Source organism: Triturus cristatus, chromosome 1_1 (assembly GCF_964204655.1).
Source record: "Triturus cristatus chromosome 1_1, aTriCri1.1, whole genome shotgun sequence".
Classification (NCBI taxonomy): domain Eukaryota; kingdom Metazoa; phylum Chordata; class Amphibia; order Caudata; family Salamandridae; genus Triturus; species Triturus cristatus.
In genome coordinates this window covers 571,262,904-571,288,194 of record NC_140579.1, presented here as the reverse complement: position 1 = coordinate 571,288,194, position 25,291 = coordinate 571,262,904, and the positions used below count along the sequence as shown (strand labels likewise).

General features: G+C 47.6%; 1 protein-coding gene across 2 annotated transcripts in view; it reads left to right on the top strand.

Moving 5' to 3' along the window:
• LOC146870653 (protein phosphatase 1 regulatory subunit 12B-like) overlaps positions 1-25,291 on the top strand; it is a 353,358-nt gene that overhangs the window by 156,691 nt on the left and 171,376 nt on the right. For both annotated transcript variants that reach the window (XM_085644768.1, XM_085644766.1), the window contains exons 2-3: positions 11,157-11,173; positions 12,374-12,521. In XM_085644768.1, coding sequence (XP_085500894.1) covers positions 11,157-11,173; positions 12,374-12,521 — 165 coding nt within the window. The remainder of the gene's footprint in view (positions 1-11,156; positions 11,174-12,373; positions 12,522-25,291) is intronic.

Below are 25,291 nucleotides of genomic sequence, written 5' to 3'. Positions count from 1 at the left end.
TCACATGTTTCCTCCTGTCCCTTTCGTAATGCCTCAGTGGGATTTGAATCTGGTCTTGACGTTTCTGATGTGCGCTCCCTTTGAGCCACTTCTTAATTGTCCCCTTTGTCTCTTGACGCCTAAAACTGCTTTCCTGGTTGCCATCACGTCTGCTAGAAGGGTGAGTGAGCTCCAGGCTCTCTCTTCTCAGCCTCCTTTTCTTTCTGTCCATCTCAGAACTCGCCTTCCTTTCTCCCTAAGGTGGTCACTGCCTTTCACATCGGGCAGTCTGTTACGTTGCCCACCTTCTTTCCGCTTCCGCACCCTTCGAAAGAGGAAGAGAGGCTCCACCGTCTGGACCCAAAATGGACGCTGTCCTTTTATTTGGACCGCACCAAGCAGTTCCAGGTGGACGACCAATTCTTTGTTGGCTACGTGGGCGCTAAGAAGGGACGGGCGGTACACAAGCGGACCATCTCTTGGTGGGTCGTTTTGTGTATCAAAGCCTGTTACTCCTTGGCTAAAAAGGAGCCTCCTGTAGGGCTGAGGGCCCATTCCACTCGGGCCACTGCGGCGACCACTGCCCTGTGCCATCGAGTTCCCTGTCAGGATAGCTGTCAGGCGGCAACGTGGGCCTCACTGCACACGTTTGCTAAACATTATTGCCTAGACAGCCAAGTCCGGAGAGACGGCTTCTTTGGCCGTTCTGTTCTCCAGGACTTTCTGGTGTGATCTTGGTTCGCAGACCCACCACCGGGGTTGGTATTGCTGGGGTATCTATTCTAAGGTGAGGAATCTAACTAACGTGTTTTTTTCAGATGAACGAGTTACTTACCTTCGGTAACGATATATCTGTAAGAAACATTAGTTAGTTAGATTCCTCACCGACCCACTCATCCTCTCCGTTTTTGGCACCAGTGTCGGTCTCTTGCATGGCTCTGCGTTCCTGGCGCGGAACGCTATGTACAAGAATTGACATCAGCGCGCGAGGGCGGCGTCTAAGTACTCAGACGTCATCCCGGCGCACGACGCCGACGGACGTGGAGCCGCAGACGACGCCTAGCGACACGCAAGGGTATTGCTGACAAAAAATCTTCCGGATCCAGCCTGACGCCTGGGGATATTCTAAGGTGAGGAATCTAACTAACTAATGTTTCTTACCGATATATCGTTACCGAAGGTAAGTAACTTTTTCATTACTTGCATTAGGGATGGTGATATACTTAAATTACGAACTGCCTGATTACGTGCATTGAGGATTGAATTATTTTCGCATTGCGAACTGCCTTATTACTTGAATTAAGGAGTGCGTTATACTTCCATTACGAACTGCCTGATTACGTGTATTGAGGATTGAATTATTCTCGCATTACGAACTGCCTTATTACTTGCATTAAGGAGTGCGTTATACTTGCATTACAAACTGCCTGATTACGTGCATCGAGGATTGCATTATTCTTGCATTACGAACTGCCTGATTACGTGCATTGAGGATTGCATTAATTTTGCATTACGAACTGACTGATTACTTGAATTGAGGATTGCATTATTCTTGCATTACGAACTGCATTAGTCTGACTATATGAACTGCATTACGAACTGCATAGCATTGCATTAGGACTGCATTTGAACATCGTGAACTGCTCATTAATACCGCAAGAACCTACAAGTGTTTGTTGGCCTAATAACCGGCAAAGTGAAATATTACAAATACGCATATGTTGGATCATTATCGTTTGTCTTACCGTATTTTTCTTCTTGATAATGATACCACTATTTTTATAGTGTCGTGTTCATTTGTGGTGTTATCACTGTGTCACTGGGAGTGTGGTTGCAAATACTTTACACATTGCCTTAAAGATCAGCCTGGCTGCTCATGCCAAGCTAACGGGGGTGAGCAGGGGTTATCAAAGAGGGTGTCCCTCCGTTCCCGGACTAGAATCAAGGGTCCCCTATTTGGACTAAGTTAACTGCCTCAGCCAACTAGAGACCCCCAGTTCTAACAAGGATGGTGAAATAGAATGTGACTCAAAATTGGAGGGTTTGCAGCTAGGTAACTATTAATAGCTTTGAAGTGCCCAACATATACATTGGGCTGGATATGCTGCACTAGCAAATATCCTACCTCATGCTTAAATAACGGCTCATTGTCAATCCCCTCGAATTTGATGCTGTCCCACTACCAGGTTGTTCCAGTCGGTTCTTCCCAAACTTCCTGCCTCAGAGAAAGTTTCCTTGTTTTACAGCAAGTTTGTCCAAAGGAATCTCTTTCAGAGCCATCATGAAATCACGATGGGTCTTAGAACAGGAATTATCTAACCAGCTATATGCTGCAGATAAGGGTAGCCTCATAGGGTTAAGAAGGGTTCTAAGTTTCTGACTAATCAAATAAAAAAAAACAAGTATGATATTGTTAGTGAACCTATCATTAATGCAGTTTGTAAAAGCATCTGAACATATATAGAACAAATTAGATTCGATGTCTGGACTAACATTCTTCCATTTAAGCCTCTGACCCTGATCACATGTGGAATCCTGCCCTGGGGGCGGAAACAAAATGGGGACCAAATTATGTGCCCATGAGAGTGAAGCAGTTCATAGATTGTGGTCCCTCCTCGAGTTCCAAAGGACTTTGTAATTAAGTAGTGAAGAAACTAAGACAGAAAATACAAAAAGTATGCAATCCCTGAGAGGTGCTCCCTACCTGTAAAGGTAGGCCCACCCACATTAAAGTCCACATCAGTACAAATTTTACCTAGTACGGAGAAGTTAAAGTAATACATGACTGAATTCATCAATTCACCCTGAGCAGAATGATTGAAATGAGATTTGTTAGAAAGTGGAAACAAATGATTGCCCATGTCCATATCAGGACAATCATGATAGAGGTGTAAATTAAAATCGCCAAGCAAAACTGCCAGAGTATACAACAACTCAGAGTTGATATATCTATACAGTAAACCTCTTAGAGAACAGACATGTTCTCCAGTATGATGTGGAAATTAACATTGTAAAAATTAACAACAGGGAGTCTACATGATTTGGAAAACCACTAGCAAACTGCAGGTAAATAGGCTAGCCAGTGTCTAGCTGTTCTATTTTGCAATTTGAAATTGGAAAACACAGGACTAACAAAGCCCCCCACCCCACTTAGACCTCCCCGATTGCCAACTGATTGCTGGGAATGAAAACCCCCAATTTCCATCTAAGATTAGGCTGTTACTATCCTCCCCAGTTTCCTGAAGGCATATGATTTGTTTTAAAAAAAATAACAACCAGCTGTAATAGTCCCTTCTGCCCACCAGACCCGCTATATTCCAACACAAAATATCAAGCGAGGAAAGTGGTCCAGCATAGTCATAGTACTTTTCTCTTGTTATATATTATGCACATTGGTAGGTTTTGGGAGGGTCAGTCAATCGTTCGAGTCCAGATTACTCAAGGCTTCAACATTTTTGCATATTGGAACATTAAAGGACGGTTTGTTGGATGGAATTCCTTGATGTGTGATGCCGGTGCTGAATGTGTTAGAGATTAGCTTGGTGATAGATGTGTATAAAAAAAGCCCAGAAGTGTAATACCTGAGAAATCGCATACCATGATTTTAGGGGCCTTCCCAAACTAAGAGACTCTTCTGGCCATATCTGAAAGAGACACGTTGGTGATAGATTCCTTACCTTAGAATATCCCCAGGCGTCCGACTGGATCCGGAAAGTTTTGCTAGCAGTACCCCAGCGTGTCAGTAGGTGGCGTCGTGCGGCTCCGCGTCCGTCGCTGGCGCCGTAAGTGCCGAAATGACATCACAGAGACTAATTAGGCGCCACCCATGCGCGCTGACATCAGTTCTTTCTTTTTCCGCGCCAGCCGGCGCAGATCCGGTTAGAGCACGTACCTTAGTCACTTTTTGACTACCCTTTTCGAGACATTTTGTCTCCTGTACTCCTTGGTGCACGTAGGAATGCTTGGCTTTAAGTCATGTGGGGCCTGCCGTCGCAATATGTCGGTGGCGGACCCCCACGATGTCTGCCTCTACTGCCTGGAGACCAACCACGACTCCTGGTCCTGCCGGGACTGTCGGGCCATGGCCCGAAGGCTTTTTGGGAGCGGCGCCGGAAGCTGCTGGAGGTCCGGCACTTGTCCTAGCGCCGTTCCAGGTCCAGGGACCATTCGCGGGAACGCTCACGTGGCCACAGTCGTCGCTCCTCGGGCTCCAAGCCTTCACCCTGTGATTCGGGTAAGAGACGACACAAAAAGAAGTCGAAGAAGCGAGTTTGCTCTCCGACGTCCCCCCGTCGGTCCCCGGATGCAGACGAGGGGGACAGGGGTTCTGCCCCTGCGGCTCCTTTGGAGCCTGGGAGTCCCGCGGCCTACCCATCTTACCCGGGTCCGTCGGCGACTCCCGACAGATTCAAGAATTTCTTGCTACCGTGGACCGCCTCTTTAGGCCTCGGGCTCCCGCCGGCCCACTTTCGAGCCCCGTGGTCCCGTGACCGGATCCTGTTGGGACGCCGGCGGTGGATCCAGCTTCGGCGCCACAGGATCCTGTGCCGTTGGCTCTGGCCCCGGAGCTACACGGTCCAGCGCTGCCGGCTCTGGCTCCAGCGCCACCCTCGGCTCCACCCCTGGCGTCGCAGTGGGTGACATTCGTACTGCCTTTACCCAGGTTCCAGGACCATTTTGTTCCAGCCTGGGATCCGCATTCAGGATGCGGTGCCATTCCCGGTGCCATTTGTTCCTTCTCCGGCCCCAGCTCTGCCGCAGTGGTCTGTTCCCCATGCGACAGAGGTGGAGGACGACTGGGAGGGGTCCGAGGACCCTCTTGCCTGTCAGTGTGACTCCGAGCAGGACGGGGTGGACAAATTGGGGGATGCCGGCGACCTCAGCATCTCCTCTGACCTAAGGTTTGCCTCTCCTTTGTCTACCATGGAGGAGGGCGCCTCCTACACGTTGGTGCTCCGTCGGGCAGCTGAGGTCCTCAACCTTGATCTCCCTACGGTGGCCCTCATAACTAATCTCCTCAATGAGGTGCTCCAGATGGCGTCCACTTAGTCGGAGCCCCTGCTCCCATTTAATGATGCCCTCACTGACGTCTTGTTGGGCACTTGGTCGCGGCCAGCCACAGGGGCCCCTGTGGATAAGAATGTCGCCAGGCGTCACTGCCTGGTGACCCCGCATTTCTGACCACTCATCCTACGCCTGAAAGCCTGGTTAGCAAAGCCTCGACGTCAGAGTGCCTTTCCCACGGCTCTGCAGGATAAGAACAGTTCGGTAAGCGGTTGTTCTCTTCTGACAGTTTGGGGCTGTGGTCAGTGAACACCGCCTGCTTATTGGCCGCTATTCCCACGCGGTGTGGGATACAGTTGCACAGGTGTTGTCTCAGTGTCCTGAGGAGACCCACGCTGTGCTGTCCCAAGCTGTTGCTGAGGGTAAGGATGCGGCTAAGTTCACCATTCGGTGTGGCTTGGACACCGCGGATTCACTGGGTAGGGCAATTTCTACGACTGTGGTGCTTCGTCGCCACGCCTGGTTGAGATCTACCGGGTTCTCGCCAGATGTCCTAAGCTCCCTCATGGACATGCCCTTTGATGGCACTCGCCTGTTTGGCGATAAGGCCAACAGTGCACTGGAGCGTTTTAAGGATTCGCGGGCCACGGCCAAGTCCTTGGGTCTTTCTGCAAAAAGCCCGGCCACTCCTGGTTTTCGTTCCTTTCGTGGCCACGGCAGAGGCGCCCAGGCACGTTCCTTCAGCAAGCCTGGCAAGAACCAGCCTCAGCGCGGCCGGGGCTTTCGCAGGGGCGGGTCTGGGAATCAGCGTGGGGGTCAGTCTACCTTCACCCCCGCTGCTTCTACCTCCAAACCTTCCTAATCCGAGCTTTGTGGAGCACCCCACCCCGGTGGGTGGCAGGATCCACCACCACCTCCCCCACTGGCACGATATCACATAAGACCAGTGGATGTTGCAGATCACCCGCAGAGGTTACTCCCTTCCCTTTCAGTCCTCTCCTCCAGCCATGCCGGCTCAGTACCACCGCATGTCGGGGGACCACTTGGCAACTCTCCAACAGGAAGTTACGGCCCTCTTGGCCAAGGGGGCACTCGAGTGCGTTCCTGGGCCGGAAGTAGGGAGTGGTTGTTATTCCCACTACTTTCTGGTCCCCGAGAAGGACAAAGGGGGTCTGCGTCCTATCTTGGACCTCCGGAAGGAGAAGTTCAAAATGCTGACTCTGGCTCAGGTCTTGGCTACCCTGGAGACTGGATGGTAGTGTTGGACTTGCAGGACGCCTATTTTCACATCCCCGTCCTGCCGGCCCACTGGCGTTACCTGCGGTTCACGGTAGGCCAGGAGCATTTTCATTTTTTCGTGCTCCCTTACTGCCTTACCATCTCCCCTCGGGTGTACACGAAGGTGATGGTGGTGGTCGCAGCTCACCTGCGCAGGTCAGGGGTCTCAGTCTACCCTTAGCTCGATGACTGGTTGTTGAAGGCGGGCTCGCCCCAGGCTGTCGTCAACCACCTCCAGACTATGTCCGACCTCCTGCATTTGCTGAGGTTCTCCATCAATGTGCCGAAGGTGCACCTGAATCCCTCTCAGAAGCTCCCCTTCATTGGAGCGGTTCTGGATTCAACGCGGTTTCAGGTTTATCCTCCCGAGCAGCGAGTCCGGGATATTCAGGCTCTGATTCCGATCTTTCAGCCTCTATCCCGGGTTTCAGTTAGGATGACCCTCCGGCTCCTGGGCCTGATGGCCTCCTGCATCCTACTGGTGTCACATGCCAGGTGGCATATGCGGGCTCTGCAGTGGGACCTGAAGTTCCAGTGGGCGCAGCATCAGGGCAACCTGTCCAGATCTCGGATGGCACTGCACGACAATTGCAGTGGTGGCTCAAGAATCGCGATTGGGTCAATGGCAGGTCCCTCTCCCTTCCCCAACTGGAGCACACAGTGGTGACGGTTGCGTCCCTTCTGGGATGGGGAAGCCATTTGGGAGACGCGGAGATCAGAGGACTCTGGTCTCCAGCGTAGTCCCGGCTCCACATCAATCTGTAGGAGCTTCGGGCGATCCGACTTAAACTGAAGGCATTCCTTCCCTCTGTCCGGGGAAGTGTGGTGCAGGTGTTCACGGACAACATCACCGCCATGTGGTATTGCAACAAACAGGGCAGGGTGGGGTCCTGGACCCTATGTCAGGAGGCTCTGCGCCTCTGGACATGGCTGGAACATCAAGGCATCACCTTGGTGGTTCAACATCTGGCAGGTTCTCTGAACACCAGAGCGGGCGAACTCAGCCACCGGTGCTTGATGAATCACGAATGGCGTCTGAACTCGGACGTGGTGCAAGGTCTCCTTCAACAGTGGGGAGAGCCTTGGTTAGATCTATTCGCCACTGAAAAGAAAGCACAATGTCATCAGTTCTGCGCGTTGGAATTTCCAAGGCGGGACTCGCTCGGCGACGCTTTTCGTCGCGAGTGGAGTTGTGGTCTATTGTACGCCTTTCCGCCTATACCACTTCTGCCCAGAGTGCTGAAGAAGATTCGGCGCGACCGGGCCCAAGTCATCCTTGTGGCTCCGGATTGAGCAGGAAGATACTGGTATCCCGAGCTACTCAGCATGGCGATCGATCCCCCGATCCGACTGCCTCTTCAGGAGGATCTTCTGCCGCAGCAGCAGGGGACAGTCCTCCACCCGAACCTGTCCAGCCTCCACCTCCATGCGTGGAGATTGAGCAGCGACAGTTGACAGCTTTCAATCTTCCTCCCGAAGTCTGTGATGTCATTCTGGCAGCCAGGCATCCCTCCACTAAGACGGTATACGCCTGCCGGTGGAACAAGTTTGTGGCATGGTGCGCAGCAAAGTCTGTGGATTCCCTTTCTGCCCCTCTTTCTGAGGTCCTTCTGTTTCTCCTGTCCTTGGCCCAGCAGGGCTCTGCTCTGGGTACTATCAAATGTTATCTTTCGTCCATCTCGACCTTTCTGAGGCTTCCAGATCAGCCTTCTCTCTTTAAGTCTCCGCTTGTTACCCGTTTCCTGAAAGGCATTACGCACACGTTTCCTCCTGTGCCGTTCATAATGCCTCAATGGGACTTGAATCTTGTCTTGACCTATCTGATGTGTGCTCCCTTCGAGCGTCTTCTCACTCTTAAGAAGCCTTTCCTGGTGGCTATCACCTCTGCCAGAATAGTGAGTGAGCCTCCAGGCTATTTCTTCTAAACCTCCTTTTCTTTCTGTTCATCCGAACAAGGTGGTTTTAAGGACCCGTCCTTCTTTTTTGCCAAAGGTTGTCACGCCCTTCCACATCGGGCAGACCATCACTTTGCCCACCTTCTTTCCGCCTCCGCAGCTTTCAAAAGAGGAAGAGAGGCTCCACCGTCTGGACCCAAAACGTGCGCTCTCATTCTACCAGAAGCGCACACAACAGTTCCGGGTGGATGACCAGCTCTTTGTTGGCTACGTGGGCGCCAAAAGAGGTCAAGCTGTGCACAAACGGACCATCTCTCGGTGGGTCGGTCTCTGCATCAAGGCCTGTTACTCGTTGGCTAAGAAAGAGCCTCCTGTGTGCCCATTCTACCAGGGCAACAGCATCCACTACTGCCTTGGGACGCGGCGTCCCCTTGCAGGACCTTTGTCAGGCAGCTACGTGGGCCTCGCTGCACACATTTACCAAGCATTACTGCCTTGACAGTCAGGTCCGGAGAGACGGCTTCTTTGGCCGTTCTGTTCTCCGTGACTTTCTGGTGTAATCTATTTGCAGACCCACCACCGGGGTTGGTATTGCTGGGGCATCTATTCTAAGGTAAGGATTCTATCACTAACGTGTCTCTTTCAGATACACAAGTTACTACTTGTGTAACGATATATCTGTAAGAGACATTAGTTAGTGATAGATTCCTTACCGCCCCACCCATCCTCCCCGTTCTGCGAACTGATTTCTAGGGTTAAGGTCATCTCTTTCAGGGCCCTAGTTTCTAGGCACCAGTGGTCAGTTTCTTGAATGGCTCTGCATTCCTGCCTCGGAAAGTCGTGTACAGAACTGACGTCAGCGCGCATGGATGGTGCCTAAGTAGTCTCCGTGACGTCATCTCGGCGCTTACGATGCCAGCGACGGACGCGGAGCCGCACGACACCACCTACTGATGCGCAGGGGTACTGCTAGCAAAACTTTCCGGATCCAGTCTGACGCCTGGGGATATTCTAAGGTAAGGAATCTATCATAAACTAATGTCTCTTACAGATGTATCGTTACACAAGTAGTAACTTGTGCATTAATACAGCTATACAAATGAGATATGTGACCCAGGCACTTTTCTACGCAATGAACAACTGCTCCATGGTCCCAGCCTTAAAAAATGGAGCATTAGCTAAAATAACTTTTACGGTCGCTGCAGCCTTTTGCAACCGTTAATCTGCCAGATGTCTGCACTAACTAACCCCTGCTGCATTGATCATCCATCGTTGCATTACCTCGTCCTTACTCTGCAACCCTAAACATTAGGTAATTAGGGCCGTCTCTCCAAGGTCAACCACTCTGTGGATCCTATCAAAATCTGGGGCCTGACTGTTGTGTTTGAGATCCAAAGATCAAGAAAGGTCTGAAATGCTGGGCAGTATAGATGGCGTTTGGTCTTCATGGGCCATATTAGTTGATGAGGGAGAATGAGAAGAAGCAGTTAAGTTATATAGTGCATTTTTTATTTTAGTAATTCTCTTTTTAGACATTGCAAAAGATCATAGTTTCTAATGATTAAAATGTCCAAAGGTTCCTTTGGTGTACCAGTACCACCTCACCCCCCTCCCACGCCAGGCAGGCACCATACAGGCACGCATCACTCTTGTTTTTCGTTTCGTCCAATTCAGAGGAAACAGTAGGTCCCTTATTGCGGGGCTCGTATATGGTAGCCCTGACAGAGTGAGTATTACTAATTGACAACAGTTCTGAATTAGGAATAGCAAGATTAGTCACATGTGTCGGCAAAGAGCTCCCTGGATGACCATTTATTGGATGTACTTGAAGCAGGCACACCTACCCCAGTTCTTCTTCAACATTAATTATCTCATCAGCATCCAAGAGGAGTGGCCTGGATTGGCCTTGACCGGGCGCAGGTGGACACGCCCTTGGATCTGTTTTCGCCCGAGCACGTCTCACAGCGCGGGATGCCGCAGGAGCACCAGAGCTCTTTTGAAGCCCAGTACGGCAGTTGAGCCCCTCCCCCTCCTACACGGGGCTCTGAAGTCTTGTGTTCAAGAGAGTACTGCCAGCTCATACTGCAGCAAGCGCCCACCTAGACTTGTTTCCAGGACATCATGTGTAACACACAATGGAGTGTAAGAGAAGAGCAAAATCCCAATCACTGTTTGGGACCTTCTCACTGACCAGTCTGGTCTAAACAATACATAAGAGTGTGTTGGGGAAATATTCTGAGATCCAGGACTGTTGTCCTTGACACCAATCTTTCCAGAGGGCATCAACTGAAGGAGTCTGGAAAAATCTGCTGTAGAAGGTATGGATCTGCTTGCACGTATATTCTACATTGCCTGAACTGGAGGTACCCCTCTGGAGTCTGCCTTGAGGTGAGGCCCATCCATGGCTGCCTGGAATTAGACTACAGCTACCCAGAAGAAAAGGACTGAGAGAATCACCCTGATGACAATGGGCAAAAAGTATAAATGTGGAAATGTCACAGGGTATGATATTTTAAAGGTGCTTAAAGCCCCAACATCCCTATCAAAACAGCTGTTTGAGCCATATGTTACATCTTCTTTGCTTTCTTAATATAACTTATTTCTGAATTGGTCCAAGAACAATCAATAAATTGTATTGGAAGATCAAATAAGATGACACAAGTTTTATTGCTCTTTCAGATACGAGAGTTACCTACAAATTCAAATCCCATACATTTTACTATCTTCTAAAAAAAAAAAGCGGTTTATAAATAGGGAAGACAATATGGATACCTAAAATGGCTCAGGAAGTGAAATATTTTGTATTTTAAGACCGGTTTCTATGTTCTAAAAAAAAAAACAACTTTGCAGAATACTTTGTTTGGAGGTGGCATTTAGGAGTGAATGTTGCATGGTGAGAATGAGGCTCATAAGTGCATTACTCCTTTTAACACACTGTACTGTTACTCTCTCTGATTTAATCTTGGTCTTAACATTTGTCTTTGTTTCCTTCCCTTTTAGCATGACCGACTTTCCAGGTAATATTAGTGTCAGTTTCTTGTTTTTTCTTTTCTTTCTTTTATACTTTTCTGGCTGTGTTGTGTCCTGGGGATTACCTTTCTTCTAGTAGGAGCATCTTCTATCATAAAAACAAGATTTACTTCCAGTTGAAAGTCATCCCCTATTGCATTGTAGTCATATGTATTTAGGTTTTTGTTGGCCATTTGCACTTGCAGTTAAGTTCTAATATTATATTCTAATACAGGACTTTGCACAATTATGAACTGCTGTTCTGATCTGCAATTGTAATTATATTGGGATATCTATGACAGGAGTTTAGCTCTGTTAAAAATGAATTAAGTAAAAAGGGAGTTCACACAGAAAACAACTTGTACATTCTTCCGTCTAATCACTTGGGGCATTCATAGCTCCTTAGAGTGCAACCTGTGGATACATTCAGTGCTGCTATCCTTGCTTTTCTACCTTTGGTGTGCTTTTGGCATTTTTGAAGCACCACCTTCACGTGGCCAGGTTATTCTGAGTTTTTTCTATTTTGTTTGGCTTTATTCAATTGATGGTTCACTCACTCTCTCTTTCTTGGGCTCATTATATTTTGAGATCCTTGAATTGTAAGGCCTTTTTGATCAGCTAATGCACCCTAACCTCTTTCTCTTACCCTTGGTATTCTGATTTTTTAAATTGTTTGGATGGTTTGCCTCGAAGTTGACTAATCCTTGATTGGTGTTTCTTGAATATCTGGAACCAGTCCTTTGTTGAATACCCCTCTCAGTGCCCCTCACATATTCAAATGTGCTAAATCTACTCACTAAATTGCAAGCGTCGTCTGTTATCCTTCACCCAGAGAAAGATGATATCTGACTGGAATTCAGGACTGCTGATATTCTATATGGCAGAGGGCATGGCTATGTTGTGTGCTTTTCTCTGTCCCCACTAACCTGACTGACCTAAAAATGTTGTGCTCTTCTAGATTGTCTAGAACTAGAAGACTGCTTTGTTGCCATTTATTTAGGGTATTCATATCTTGGGGTTACTACAGATGCAATGCAAAGACACAGTTTAAAGTTCTCAGAATACCCTAGATAAATCGTGGTATAAACTATCATTACAGAGGTCAAAAGGATTCCTTTTAGGAGATCCATCCGATGCCATGCTGTTAATTGCTATTTGCTTTCTTGGGGCATGTCTAGCTATCCACCATTCACACTTTATTCTCTTAGGTTGGAATCTGGAACTACGAACCCCACCACAAGCGATACTTTTGGTGACCGAACGTCAAGTCGGACCAGTGCCTGCACACGTAGAGAGAACCGCCTGGCTTCCCTCAGCAGCAGAACAGAAGATGACGGAGACAAGGATTACAAAAAAGTAGGAGCTGCATACCTTCCCTCTTGAAATTCTCACTACGGTTGTTAGCGTAGATTCACTGATTTCATTGAAACTTCAGTTTGTTGTATTCTCTGGATTGTAGTTAAGGGTAAGCAAACCTTCAGGCACCCAATAAGAAGTTACCTCTGGGTTCTGTTTTTAGGATTTGGTCCATTTCCAAAAGGTGTTTGATATCGCCTTATTAAATCACTTTTTTTTTCAGCATTCTCTCCTATTGCAGCGTAGCCAGTAGCCTGTGCCCAGATTGGTAGAGAGACCGCTTTGGTTCTTTTTGGCTAGAGCTCACAACAGTGACAATGGGTCATGTGGGTTACAGTTCCTTCTCGGGAAATGCAGTCTGATAGTAACCTGCATACATATTGCAGTATCGCCCAGAGATTCATAGCACTCACGTGGCAAGAGGCAGGGTTACTACCACAGCTGTATTATTAATACTCTTCTTGCCTAGACCTCCAAAGCAAATATGAGAATGGAATGCAGCCAATAATGGAGAACTTCAGATGTTGTTAAGTAATTTTTATCTTCTCCAGCACTGGACATGTCACAGATTTGTATGCCTGAATCAGAGAAGCAAAAAATGTATTCATAATATGCTTTTCTTTTATCGGATGGTGGAAAATGAAGATAAAATGTGCTCACCTTACTAAAGTAGATTTCATAGAACCGCTTGTTCCACCTCTGCATCTCTTTCCACAACTGTTTACAGTGCAAAGTGTCTGTATTTTTTCAGGTTGTAGCTCTTAAAATGTCCACTATGGGCATTCCTGCAAATAAGGCTGTGGATGTTATGTTATGTTATGTTATAACAATTTATTATGCGCACAGCGACTCCAGCGAAGGAGCATCCCGGCGCAGAGACACGGAGCAGTCATAACACAACATGGAGATAATGCTACAGAAAAGTACTAAAACAGGGAAGCTAAAATAGGAAGGTTTTTATGGCTCTACGAAACGACAGCAAGTCCTCTATCAGCCGGATTTCAACTGGGAGGGTGTTCCAGATTGACGCGGCTCTCACCCTGAAGGACCGGCCCCCCATCCTGCTGAGCCTAAATCTGGGGACAACAGCAAGGGCCTGACCTTGAGATCGAAGATTGCGGGTAGGGACATAGAAAGAAATGGAGTTGGCCAGGATCTCAGGGCCTATGCCTCTAAGGATTTTGAAGGTCAGACACAAGACCTTGAAGAGAATACGCTTCCTCACCGGGAGCCAGTGCAGGGAGCGGATGACATGAGACACCGGGCAGAACTTAGGAAGTCCAACAATGGCTCTCGCCGCGGCGTTCTGCACCCGCTGCAGACGGGTTAACTCAGCCTGGTTAGCCCCCGCCAGCAAAGAGCTGGCGTAGTCCAGACGGGAGATGATGGTTGCCTGGACCACAAGCTGTCTGGTAGGGGCGTCGAAGAACTTAAGCACCGGCCTTAACCCTCTTAGGAGACCGAAGCAACAGGCTGCGATTTTTTTGGTGTGCCCTATAAATGTAAGACCAGCGTCTAACCAGACCCCAAGGTTCTTCACCTCCGACACTAAGGTCGGAGTGGGGCCCAACTCCGAAGGCCACCACTGATCGCCCCAGAGCTCCACTCCCTTCCCGACAACCATCCGACAACCATAACCTCTGTTTTTGTGGCATTAAGCTGGAGACAGTTACCTGTCAACCAGCTGGCCACCGCCTTCAGTCCGGACTGAAACCTGGGGGCATCCTGTTCCGCATCCCCGCTGAGAGTAACCGCCAGCTGTGTGTCGTCGGCATATGAGACCATAGTTAGGCCCCACTGCCTTGCGACATCAGCCAGCGGTCTCACGTAGAGATTGAACAGCGTGGGACTCAGCGAGGATCCCTGCGGAACCCCCATGGCCAGAGGCTGGAACCTGGACTTGAAGGGAGGGATGGCAACACAGAAGGAGCGGTTGTCTAGGAAGGAGCGGAACCATTGCAGCGCACATTGGGGGCACATTTCTTGTTGAATGCGCTCTCACATTTTCTTGGCGAGCACAACCTGCTTTATTATAACAGAAGAATATAGCTGCAGATACCAAGAAAGCAATGTCTGTAGATACCCACTGAGCCCTGTTTTGAAGGAGATTGCCCTTAGCGTGGATGACCATGAGCCACTGAAAAGTCAATCAGTTTGCCAAAACGTTTTGTTCTCTCAATATAAAAGTTTAGACATCTTTTCACATCTGTGAAAAGTTGGCCTGGTATATGCTGGTCACTAGTTAAAGTGGCCACCTTGCACCAGTACAATTCGACTCTTATGGTAGATAGGTGTAAGACAACGTTTTAAAGAAAGCTATCCTAGTGGTAGCTGTGGAGAGCAGCCTTCAGGCTTAGTCTTTAGAGGAATGTAAAGCAGCTTGTTTTACCTTATAATCTCTTGAATCACTAAATGAAAGGACACCACACAGGTATATATATATATATATATATATATAAAATATATATGTATTTATTTCTAACACACTCTACTAATCTCTTTGACATTAGAAGTCAATGACATATGCACAAATCAACATTTCACAACAAGTTAAGCACAAATATGGCTGGGGTCCTAGGGGCGTACCAGACCATATACTAAAAAAGAGGTTTAGGAATATCGACTTGAGAAGAGACAAGGCCTAGGGCCTTCAGAAGCGCTGGGGCCTCACTAATCCACTCAAGGCAGGTAAGTAAAGGACCCACGGGAGACGCATGCAGTGTGAGAACACAGCCGCGAATCCCAATAGACTTCAATGGAGCAAGTCGCGGTTGGAATTTTAAAGTGTTAGGGTACTTCGGGAGAGTCTACAAGCAAGTCACTTACAGGGTAAGTATTTCTAGAGCCAACACCCACAGGAGCACAGTAGTGCTGGAGTTACCTCACCCAGGGAAGCCGGGTGCATAGGTGTCTTTTGGTGTCGGGTCGCGGCGTCGTTTTCAATGGGAGCCAAAGAAGACTTGCTGCTTGTGAAGGCAGGAGAAGTGTCCGGTGGAATCCAAGGCTGGATTCAGAAGAAAGAAGACCTGAAAGCAGAGGAGACAGTGTTCAAAGTCACTTGCCAGTGACCCAGTGCCAGGAAGCTGGATGCCCACAATAGTCGGGTGATTTCAGGTGATCACGGGTGTCTTGACTCTTCAGTCACGAGGTCCAGGAGGCGTCGACGACGACCGGGAGCTGGATTCCGTGAATCCCACGAAGTCTGCAGCTTACTTAGGTGTCGGCAACCGGATTGGAGCCAACAAGCATTGGCAACAGCAAGTCTCGTGGAAAGTGAAGAAAATCAGCGGTGCAGACTAGCAAGGTCTGAGGGACTCACCTAGCGAGGGTAAGTCAGGGCAGGCCTGAAGCAACCAGGGGAGCCCTTTGGTTCTGTAGAAAAGTCTTCAGGGGACCCACAAGCCAACCGGCAAGGCATTGCAAAGACACCTCGGGAGGATTCACTCACCAGGAGCCCACGGTCACTCGGAACGAGGTAGGCCTCTGATCTTCGGAGGAAATTTTGCTGGAGGCTTGGACAACACGTGGTCCAAAGCACAAGTTCGTAGAACGTCGTGAAGGGGTTGCACTCGACAATAGTGCACGGTACCCGGGTATTGCTGTTCCTCGTCACTTGTGGGGTCCACTTGCCTCAGCTTCGCTGGGGACTCACGATGGCCTTGGAGAAGTCAGGAAATCCACTTCCGGGGCTGCAGGGACTTCGGACTCCGGCGGGAGTGGGAAAGTTTGCGACCGTTGATGCAAAGTTTTGGTGCCTGCCAATCAGGGGAGTCACTACTTGACTGCAAGGGAGATTTTTCAGTCTTCCAGAGGTAGTGGAACGTCGAAGGTCCAGGATTCTTCTTCAGAGCGTCGTCCAGGGTTATCTAGTTTGCAATGGGAAGGGTTCTCTAACTTATACTACAAGGAAGGGAGGGACTAGCTCTGTGACCGCTCCTATGGGAGGGTCAGGGGAGTGGGTGGCTACACCCACTTCCCTTTGTCCAGTTTTGCGCCAGAGCATGGGCTGGTAGCCCCTGAACCTGTTTGAGCTGGCATATGCACCGAGGAGCCTACTGCTCCCCCAGTGCAGGACTTCAAAGCACTCTAGGAGTGCACCCACCCAGCCCCAATGCACTAAATCCTGTCTGGAAGGTTGTTACACCTCCCTGTGATGGGATGCCTATTGTTGGGCCTCCTCTACTGCGAGTTTCGGTCAGCAGCAGGAGGGCAGCCCAGTGTCTGTGCTGGTGGCATACATTTTGTGATGCCAGGGCTCTTCAGGATTCTACTATTTCCCCACAGTGGGTACATGTCTATCCCTCTAGAAGGTGGGATCATACTCCCACACCAGCTACTGGTGGGGTATGATTCCAAAGCGTTTGACACCAAACACGACTTGTTTTGATGCAGCCATTCCAAAGTTAGCATTTACCGCTATGTTATAATGCACTTAAGAGTATATGGTTTAACCGCATCCACAAACAGCTACAGAGAATAGACTCTGAGAGCTGCAGAGGGGCCCTGCTCAGGCAGAGGCACCCCGCATATGGAAACCAAGCACCCTGCCCTCAGAATTGTTAGGGCCTGCCTTAGGGGTGACTGATACGTTTATGTGTGTGTGCAAGGTGAGATATAACTCACCCAGGCTGCAGTAGCAGGCCTGTGGTGTCAGATTTAGTCTGCTTCCCAGGGGTGGCATAATACATGCTTCAGCCCCTGGTAGGTCTGTGAAGTACCTATGCCCTTGGTACCATATACTAGGGGCTCATAAGGAACCACAGTATCCAATCACAAGTGCATCTAATATGCACTCCAAGTCGTTTAGAGAGAACAGAGGCTGGGGCCCTGATTAGCAGGGACCCAGCCAGACTATAGCCAGAAACCAGTATAAACATCTGAAAAAAAGTGGGGGCAACATAAGTGCAGATCCTACTCTCCTACAATGCCCATTTCAAAATACCCTATTGAAAGAAAGGTTACAGATTCAGAGCAAAAAAAGACATTCTGTGAGCAATGGCCTGCTGTATCCCCCTAGTACATTGTTGCTCACTATAAATGACATTAGTATAATAATAGGTCGATCAGCAATTGAAACTGGTAACTGGATACTAGGATGATGAAATGCAATTTTGACCTCAAGCCAAATTTGCCTTTCAATTCTGGAAAGTTTACTGCAACCAGATAAGAATACCATTTCAGGAGTTCAAGTTGATACACTGCACAGACATCAAATCTCTAGCGGTCAAGTTCACAACTGCATCATCCAAGCTGTTGAGTAGTAGCACCTCCAGATAAACATTCTGGAGCATAAAGTTAGATTAACCAGCACTGTTGTATTTTCTCAGAAATCTGTATAGACAGATTGGTTAAGAATGTATCAATATTATCGTCATCAGGCTCTATATTAGAAAACCGGTAGAAGTTTTGCTGGAATGCAGTATGATTAAGCTCTCTGCAAATCTGCACATATGTGTTCTGGCCAAATGCTTGCCAGTACCCAACTGGCTGGTGGGTGATTTCAGTTAGGAAGCAGAAGTGGCCCCTAAATTGTACAAAAAATATTTTTAACATTATGCCAGAAAACCTTTAATAGCTTTGAACTTACAGCATTGGACTTCTAGATGCACCTCAGCAGAAGGACAGAATAGAAAGGGTATTTTGTAGCCTGAGGCTCCCCACTACTAATCATGGTTGAGACAGGGAAATAGTTAAGGAGTCAGCCTTCAAAGAGAGAGGTATACCAAAGGGGATGATGGACGGAGTGTTTGAGCAAATCAAACACTCACCCCCAGTCAACTGATCTGGGTTTAATCCATCATCATTCTTTAGCTCATGCCACCACCCCAGTTCAGACATGGCCTTATGCAAATCAGTCTGAACCTGTGTCTCATGGGAACAGTCCTACCCGAACTGCCAAGCCATGTCTTCCCTGGACCGGAAACAAGCATCCTGGGACCGGTTTCGGGTTCATAACCCTCATCAGCCAGGCTATCTTTAATCCAGTGGTACAAAAGGGGGTGGTGATGGACGGAGCATCAGAGTCAATCAAACACTCACACCCAGTCAACAGATCTGGGTTTGATCCATCACCGTTCTTTAGCCCACTTTGCCACCCCAGTTCAGACATGGCCATATGCAAATCAGTCTGACCCTGTGCCTCATGGGAACAGTCCAGCCCGAACTGCCAAGCCATGCCTTCCCTGGAGCGGTCCAGGGAAGGCATGGCTTGGCAGTTCGGGCTGGACTGTTCCCATGAGGCACAGGGTCAGACTGATTTGCATATGGCCATGTCTGAACTGGGGTGGCAAAGTGGGCTAAAGAACGGCATAAGTTGGCAGGGTATGCTCAGACGTGAGTCCCTTGCTCACTTTGCCACTGGATTCAAGCAAGCCTGGCTGAAGACGGCTGAAATGCCAGAAACCGGACCTAGGAAGCTTGTTTCCGGTCCAGGGAAGGCATGGCTTGGCAGTTCGGGTTGGACTGTTCCCATGAGGCACATGGTCAGACTGATTTGCATATGGCCATGTCTGAACTGGGGTGGCAGAGTGGGCTAAAGAACGGTGATGGATCAAACCCAGATCTGTTGACTGGGTGTGAGTGTTTGATTGGTTCTGATGCTCCGTCCATCACCACCCCCTTTTGTGCCGCTTTGTTCGCCATAAGTTGGCAGGGTATGCTCAGACGTGAGTCCCTTGCTCACTTTGCCACTGGATTCAAGCAAGCCTGGCTGAAGACGGCTGAAATGCCAGAAACCGGACCTAGGAAGCTTGTTTCCGGTCCAGGGAAGGCATGGCTTGGCAGTTCGGGTTGGACTGTTCCCATGAGGCACATGGTCAGACTGATTTGCATATGGCCATGTCTGAACTGGGGTGGCAGAGTGGGCTAAAGAACGGTGATGGATCAAACCCAGATCTGTTGACTGGGTGTGAGTGTTTGATTGGTTCTGATGCTCCGTCCATCACCACCCCCTTTTGTACATCTTTAATCCAGTGGCAAAGTGAGCAAGGGACCCACGTCTGGGCATACCCTGCCAACTTAGGGCAAACAAAGCAATGCCAAAAGGGATGATGTTCCCATTGGGCACAGGGTCAAGACTGATTTGCATATGGCTGGGTCCAAACTGGAATGGCATGGTGAGCATAAAAACGATGGATTTAGGCCCAGATCTCTGTACTGGGGTGAATGTATGACATTGTTCTGTCCATCAATAGTTCTTTTTGCAGTTGTCACCAGTGGGACGGGTATGCTCAGACGTGAGTCCCGTGCTCTCCATGCCACTGGAATCAAGCTATCCTGGCTGAAGAGGGGTGAACCCCCGAAACCGGTCCTAGGATGCTTGTTTCCAGTCCAGGGAGGATCTGGCCTGGCAGTTCGGGCTGGACTGTTCCCATTGGGCACAGGGTCAAGACTGATTTGCATATGGCTGGGTCCAAACTGGAATGGCATGGTGAGCACAAAAACGATGGATTTAGGCCCAGATCTCTGTACTGGGGTGAATGTATGACATTGTTCTGCATTCTGTCCATCAATAGTTCTTTTTTCAGAGAGAGAGGGACCCATAAGAAGATGATTAGTCAAAGTCTTGCAGTGATCTCCCTTCTGGGGTTGTCACCTATTCAAACATTCTTGGAACAAAGGGCATGGAAGAGATGAAGGAGCATGTTACTTCACCCATAAAATGCTTCAGAGTGTTGTTCGATCTTCATTACACGGTGCAGGTGTGTTTGTCCTTAATATTATTGTTAGTTCGATGTATACATGGAGCTTGTCTGGACTCCATAGCTAGAGCTTCTCAATTAAAACAATAGAAGAGGCCAAAGATAGAGGACCATCTTCACTTCTTTCCTTTCCCACAGTCTAATATCATCCACGTATGTCTGACAGATCAATTGGGAATCCACTCATAAAGGGGTATTTGTGGTGAGGTGGTCACCAGACGTGCGGTGCAGTTGTTGTCTAGCTCTGGATTCTGTGGTCTACTCAAGGCCAGCTCCCCTTCGAGACTTTCATGTACATTTCTAACACTATGTGCAAATCCCTGCTTCAGTACCTTGATAGGTATGCTATGATTAAAGGGGTAGAATGAACATTTAAACTCTCAACTCTGCCAAGTAGAAACCCTGCATCAACCGTATATCTATGACTCATATGAGAATAGCCTTTTGTGTGGGAAGGCGCACAGGAGTAGGAAAGCATGGCTAGCTGATCTGTCCCCCGTGGCGAAGCTAGACCTTTGGCGGCCCCTGTTTTTGCCACCCCACAACGGCCGCAGGTAAGATCAGGGGAAGTGCTTTCATCAAAACTTGTGCCGCTTCTCCCACACCCCACCCCTTGCTACAACACTGCCCCCCACATTTACATAGTACTGCTTCTCTCATAGTCGTGCACACCTGCATCATGCTGCTAAAAGCCTGCATGGCAACCACCCTTACTTAGGAGGGAAACACTTTTGCTTCTGTCCTTAAAATGTTCATTTCAATATAGCATTTAATATGATCTGATGCTTTTTCCTCTTTAATGTCTCCAAATGTTGCCAGGCATGTGGGTACTCCTTTTCACATTTTCTCCACTCTTCTCTCCTCTGTGAGCAATTATCTGGGTTTGTTCTAAAGTATTCACATCCTGATGTGATGCACTCAAACCTTGATGTGGACTGACAGAAGTAACTGATGCTCTGTGACTTTGAAATGACATTACAGCAGCCTGTGGGTTTTTGAAACAACCTCTTATGTCCATTGCAGTTGTGACAGTGACTTTGGGATAGAGTGAAAAAGAATATCATACAGGAGAAAGAAATCAAAATGAAATCATTCTTTACTCAACAAAGAACTCTTGAGTGACATATTTAGCCCTTGGTATTAACTGTAAATCTTTTCAAACTGCTGCGTAACATACTAGGGAATCCCAGACAGGTGGATATTAATTTCAAAGTTTTGCTTCTGTGAAAGATCATTCTGCACAATTAAAGGATTTAAAAAATATCTTCTACCTTAATGCTATCTGTCCTGCACAAACAGCAAGCAATGGAATAGAGAATCCCATGTTTGGTGAGAAATCTGAGATGGTAAAAAGAGATTGGAAAATGCTTTGAATCTGGTTAGAGTGTGGAAGATGTGGTGTGTGTATTAGGGCCAGAGACGCACTCCACTTGCTCTGTGATAGGTGCAGTTAAGAGAAGGCAGTGAAATGTAATTTCTACGTGTTGGTTAACCAGAAATTTTTTTTATTCTGTATCAGTCTATTGTGCTGCTCAGATTCTCAATTCCCTGCTTTTGTAACAGGAGGTAGCTTGAGTTTATGAAGAAACTGTGTTTCTAACAGATCTCAATAGAGTAGCCGTAATCGAGCATCTTGTTCTTTGGTGCAGGGTAGTTTTGATTCTCCAAAGCTGGTCACTTCAGGAGCTTCAGATGAATGGGATCAGTGTTGATGGCAGTTCTTTTCAATGTATGATATGGTCATAAAGGATCCTAATTCAGAAAAAAGGAAGGTTCCCTATTTTGTTTAGACTCCACATCAAGAACTATTGTATTTTGAGTTTTCTCTGTCGAAATGAATCCTTTAAGAGAGAGCAAGTGTGGACCAATAGGTAAGTAATGTTCTCAACTGGAAATCCTATTCCATGGGGTGAGTGGTAGATGATGGCCTTGAAAGAGATTTTCTCATGTATTAGTGTGTCCATGCAAGATGTGCAGAAATGGATTCATGTGTTGATGCTGGTAGAACAGGTGAAATCATACCACAATGTTCTTTATCAGGAGGAATCTAGAAAGAAAATGTTAAGGGGTGTTTGAATTGTGAAAACAGGAGAGATTAAGCCAGCTGTCTCCTCATCGGGCTGAGGGAAAACCCTGGTAAGCGAGCATCCTCCCAACTTTTCACAGACCACTCAATGAAATCCTGACCTTCAAGTCGATTTAAAGTTGAAGACCAAGCGGAGAACATAGGCTAACTTCAAGGCTTTTATTTTCAGCCTGCTTGGGTGTGGTGACCCTACTTATTTGGCCACCCTCCGGAGGCATCGTGAGTGCCAGTAATTAGCCTTTGAACATTTCTGCTTTATTGTTTTTTTAAGTTTTGATTTTCCTGGTTATTATATTCTGCCTAATTTTAGCTGATAGGGTCAAAGGAATCTAATTAGGCCAGTTGCCTCAGGTGGATTTGGCCATCAGACAGGTCCCTCTTGTTCCTCAGTGCTGTTAAAATGCATAAATGCTCTTATTTCAATTGGCATATTCCTTAAGAGTTTAAATGCAATAGGTTTGTCATCTAAATTGCTGGGGTCAAGCACAGGCATCTTAGAGTGATGTAATGTGATGGGAGAGATTTTCAGAGTACCAGGGAACACTTAACGATAGGAACTTAAGATTGGGCTGTTGTGGAGGATAGGGAAAGTGACAGGAGCTTCAAAACTGCTTGAGGGCAAGTGATGCTAGTTTACAGCAAAACGCCAGAAGCTTAGGATGCCATGAGTCTTTTCCTTTTTTTCTGAAACTTCAGGGGCCCTATATTGCATAATCGCATTAATATTACATATCTATGATTTATAGAGTGCAAACATTCACTCCAAAGAGCATACTGGTGTTGGAACACACACAACACAAACAGATTAAAACACTGTAGTCATCAGTACAGATTAGAAAACCTTCAAAAACGTTTTTTTTTTAACCAAAGGCAGAGAGATGCAGGATATAACAATTGAATTGGCAATCTATTTTACAACACAGATACCAGAAGGCTCACCTCCAAGCATGTGCTATATTTATTACAGGGACATGCAGCAACTATAAAGAGTCAAACAGTGTGTTCCAATGAGTGCTTAGCAAAGCTATTCATGAAGCAAATATATCTGTGCTATAAAATAATTTGTGCATACATCAAGATGTTTTGGAAAAAAAACATCATCTACTGGAAGCCATTGGAATGTGTGCCTTGCCCGTGTCACCAGGTCAAACACTTTTCAGATCAGCTGCTCTCCTAAAAGCAAAATACATTTTGTTATGCTGAAGTTTCAATACCGTAGCCTCAGGCATTCCTGGATAAATACTGTTACAAGTCAGTCTTAGAGAGCACTCATGCATGACTTTAGTAAGAAGAGGAGGATTACCTCAGAATGTACAGTATATGAAAGAATGAATAGGAAACCACATTCATTTGTACCTTGAAAGAAAGCTCTTCATCCAACCAATGACCCTGGCAATCGACTTTGAATGAGGCAATAGGCCTACGATCAGATGATAACGGCCAGATGAAATCTTGCTATCTGTACTTATTTTTTCCTGGAGGAATTAACTCAGTCTTTATTCTATTCAGTTGAAGTTAATGGCTCATTTAAATACATATGGCACCAAGGCAGTCTAGATTCTTAGTTTGGGAGCAGGCATTCTTCTGATCAAGATGCATGAGCAGCTGGGTATCATCTACATATGGCAGGGTAGATCAGCCTAAAGGTGTGATAACCTCTACTAGTGGTCTGGTGTGTACATGAAGCAGTAAAGGTGAGAGTGAAGATCCTAGCAGTTGTTAAAGAAGTAGTAAGGATTATTGGTGTCCCACTAATCAAAGTCCCTGCTTCTAAGGTCCTTGATGCCTTGAACATAGCAAGTAGTTCCAAAATGGCAACAGTTGCTCCGTTGCCATTGTCAAGTATATTTCTTATATCATCTATAGCTAATGCTGTCTCCATTATCTGCCAGATCAAAACCCCAGCTACAAGTGGTCAAACTGATTCAGTGTTTATAGGTAAGATGAAAGCTGCCTGGCAAAAATTTAGAGAAGGGACTCCTACCAAAGGCTGAGGTGTTTGTCCGAATGGCAGGGTGAAGACAGTGGAGAACTGCTGGTTGTGGTTGGAGGTAAGCACAGAGTGTGTGGTACAAGAGAACATGGCTAGTCCGCCTGGTCATAGAGAGAGAGGACTGGCTCGTATCTCCCTTGTGGGCCAGCTAGTCTAATTCAGGGAAAGCAAACTGGGCACGCCAGACTCTATACTTCGGTACAAAAGGGGGTGGTGTTGCTCCGTCCATCACCACCCCTTTTTGTACCACTTTGTTCGCCATAAGTTGGCAGGGTATGCTCAGACGTGAGTCCCTTGCTCACTTTGCCACTGGATTCAAGCAAGCCTGGCTGAAGACGGCTGAAATGCCAGAAACCGGTCCTAGGAAGCTTGTTTCCGGTCCAGGGAAGGCATGGCTTGGCAGTTCGGGCTGGACTGTTCCCATGAGGCACAGGGTCAGACTGATTTGCATATGGCCATGTCTGAACTGGGGTGGCAGAGTGGGCTAAAGAACGGTGATGGATCAAACCCAGATCTGTTGACTGGGTGTGAGTGTTTGATTGGTTCTGATGCTCCATCCATCACCACCCCCTTTTGTACCACTCCAGACTCTATACTTCAGCATGACACCCCAGCGTTCTCTGCTGTACCCTGCTTTGTGGGGGTGATTCTCACTATTACAGCTGGCACAGGAGTGCACCAGAAAAGTGGTGGTCCTGTGCATGCAGCACTCTGGAGCCCCAAGCAGAATACACATTCTGAATCTCACTGGACATTAAACCCGCTGTAGGCAGTACAGACGGAAACTCTAATAATACAGCAAAGAAACATGAGCCCTTCAGTGTGGGTGTCCATCAATTCAGTATTACCACGGACTTTGTGAATTAATCTAATCTGAAACATAAGGGATTTTTGGCACTAGTCCCATAATTAAAGAAGCTGGGGGTCACTCAAGGATTACTTGACCCAGCAACTATCCTTATCACATACAATGACAAAACGACAGAATGAG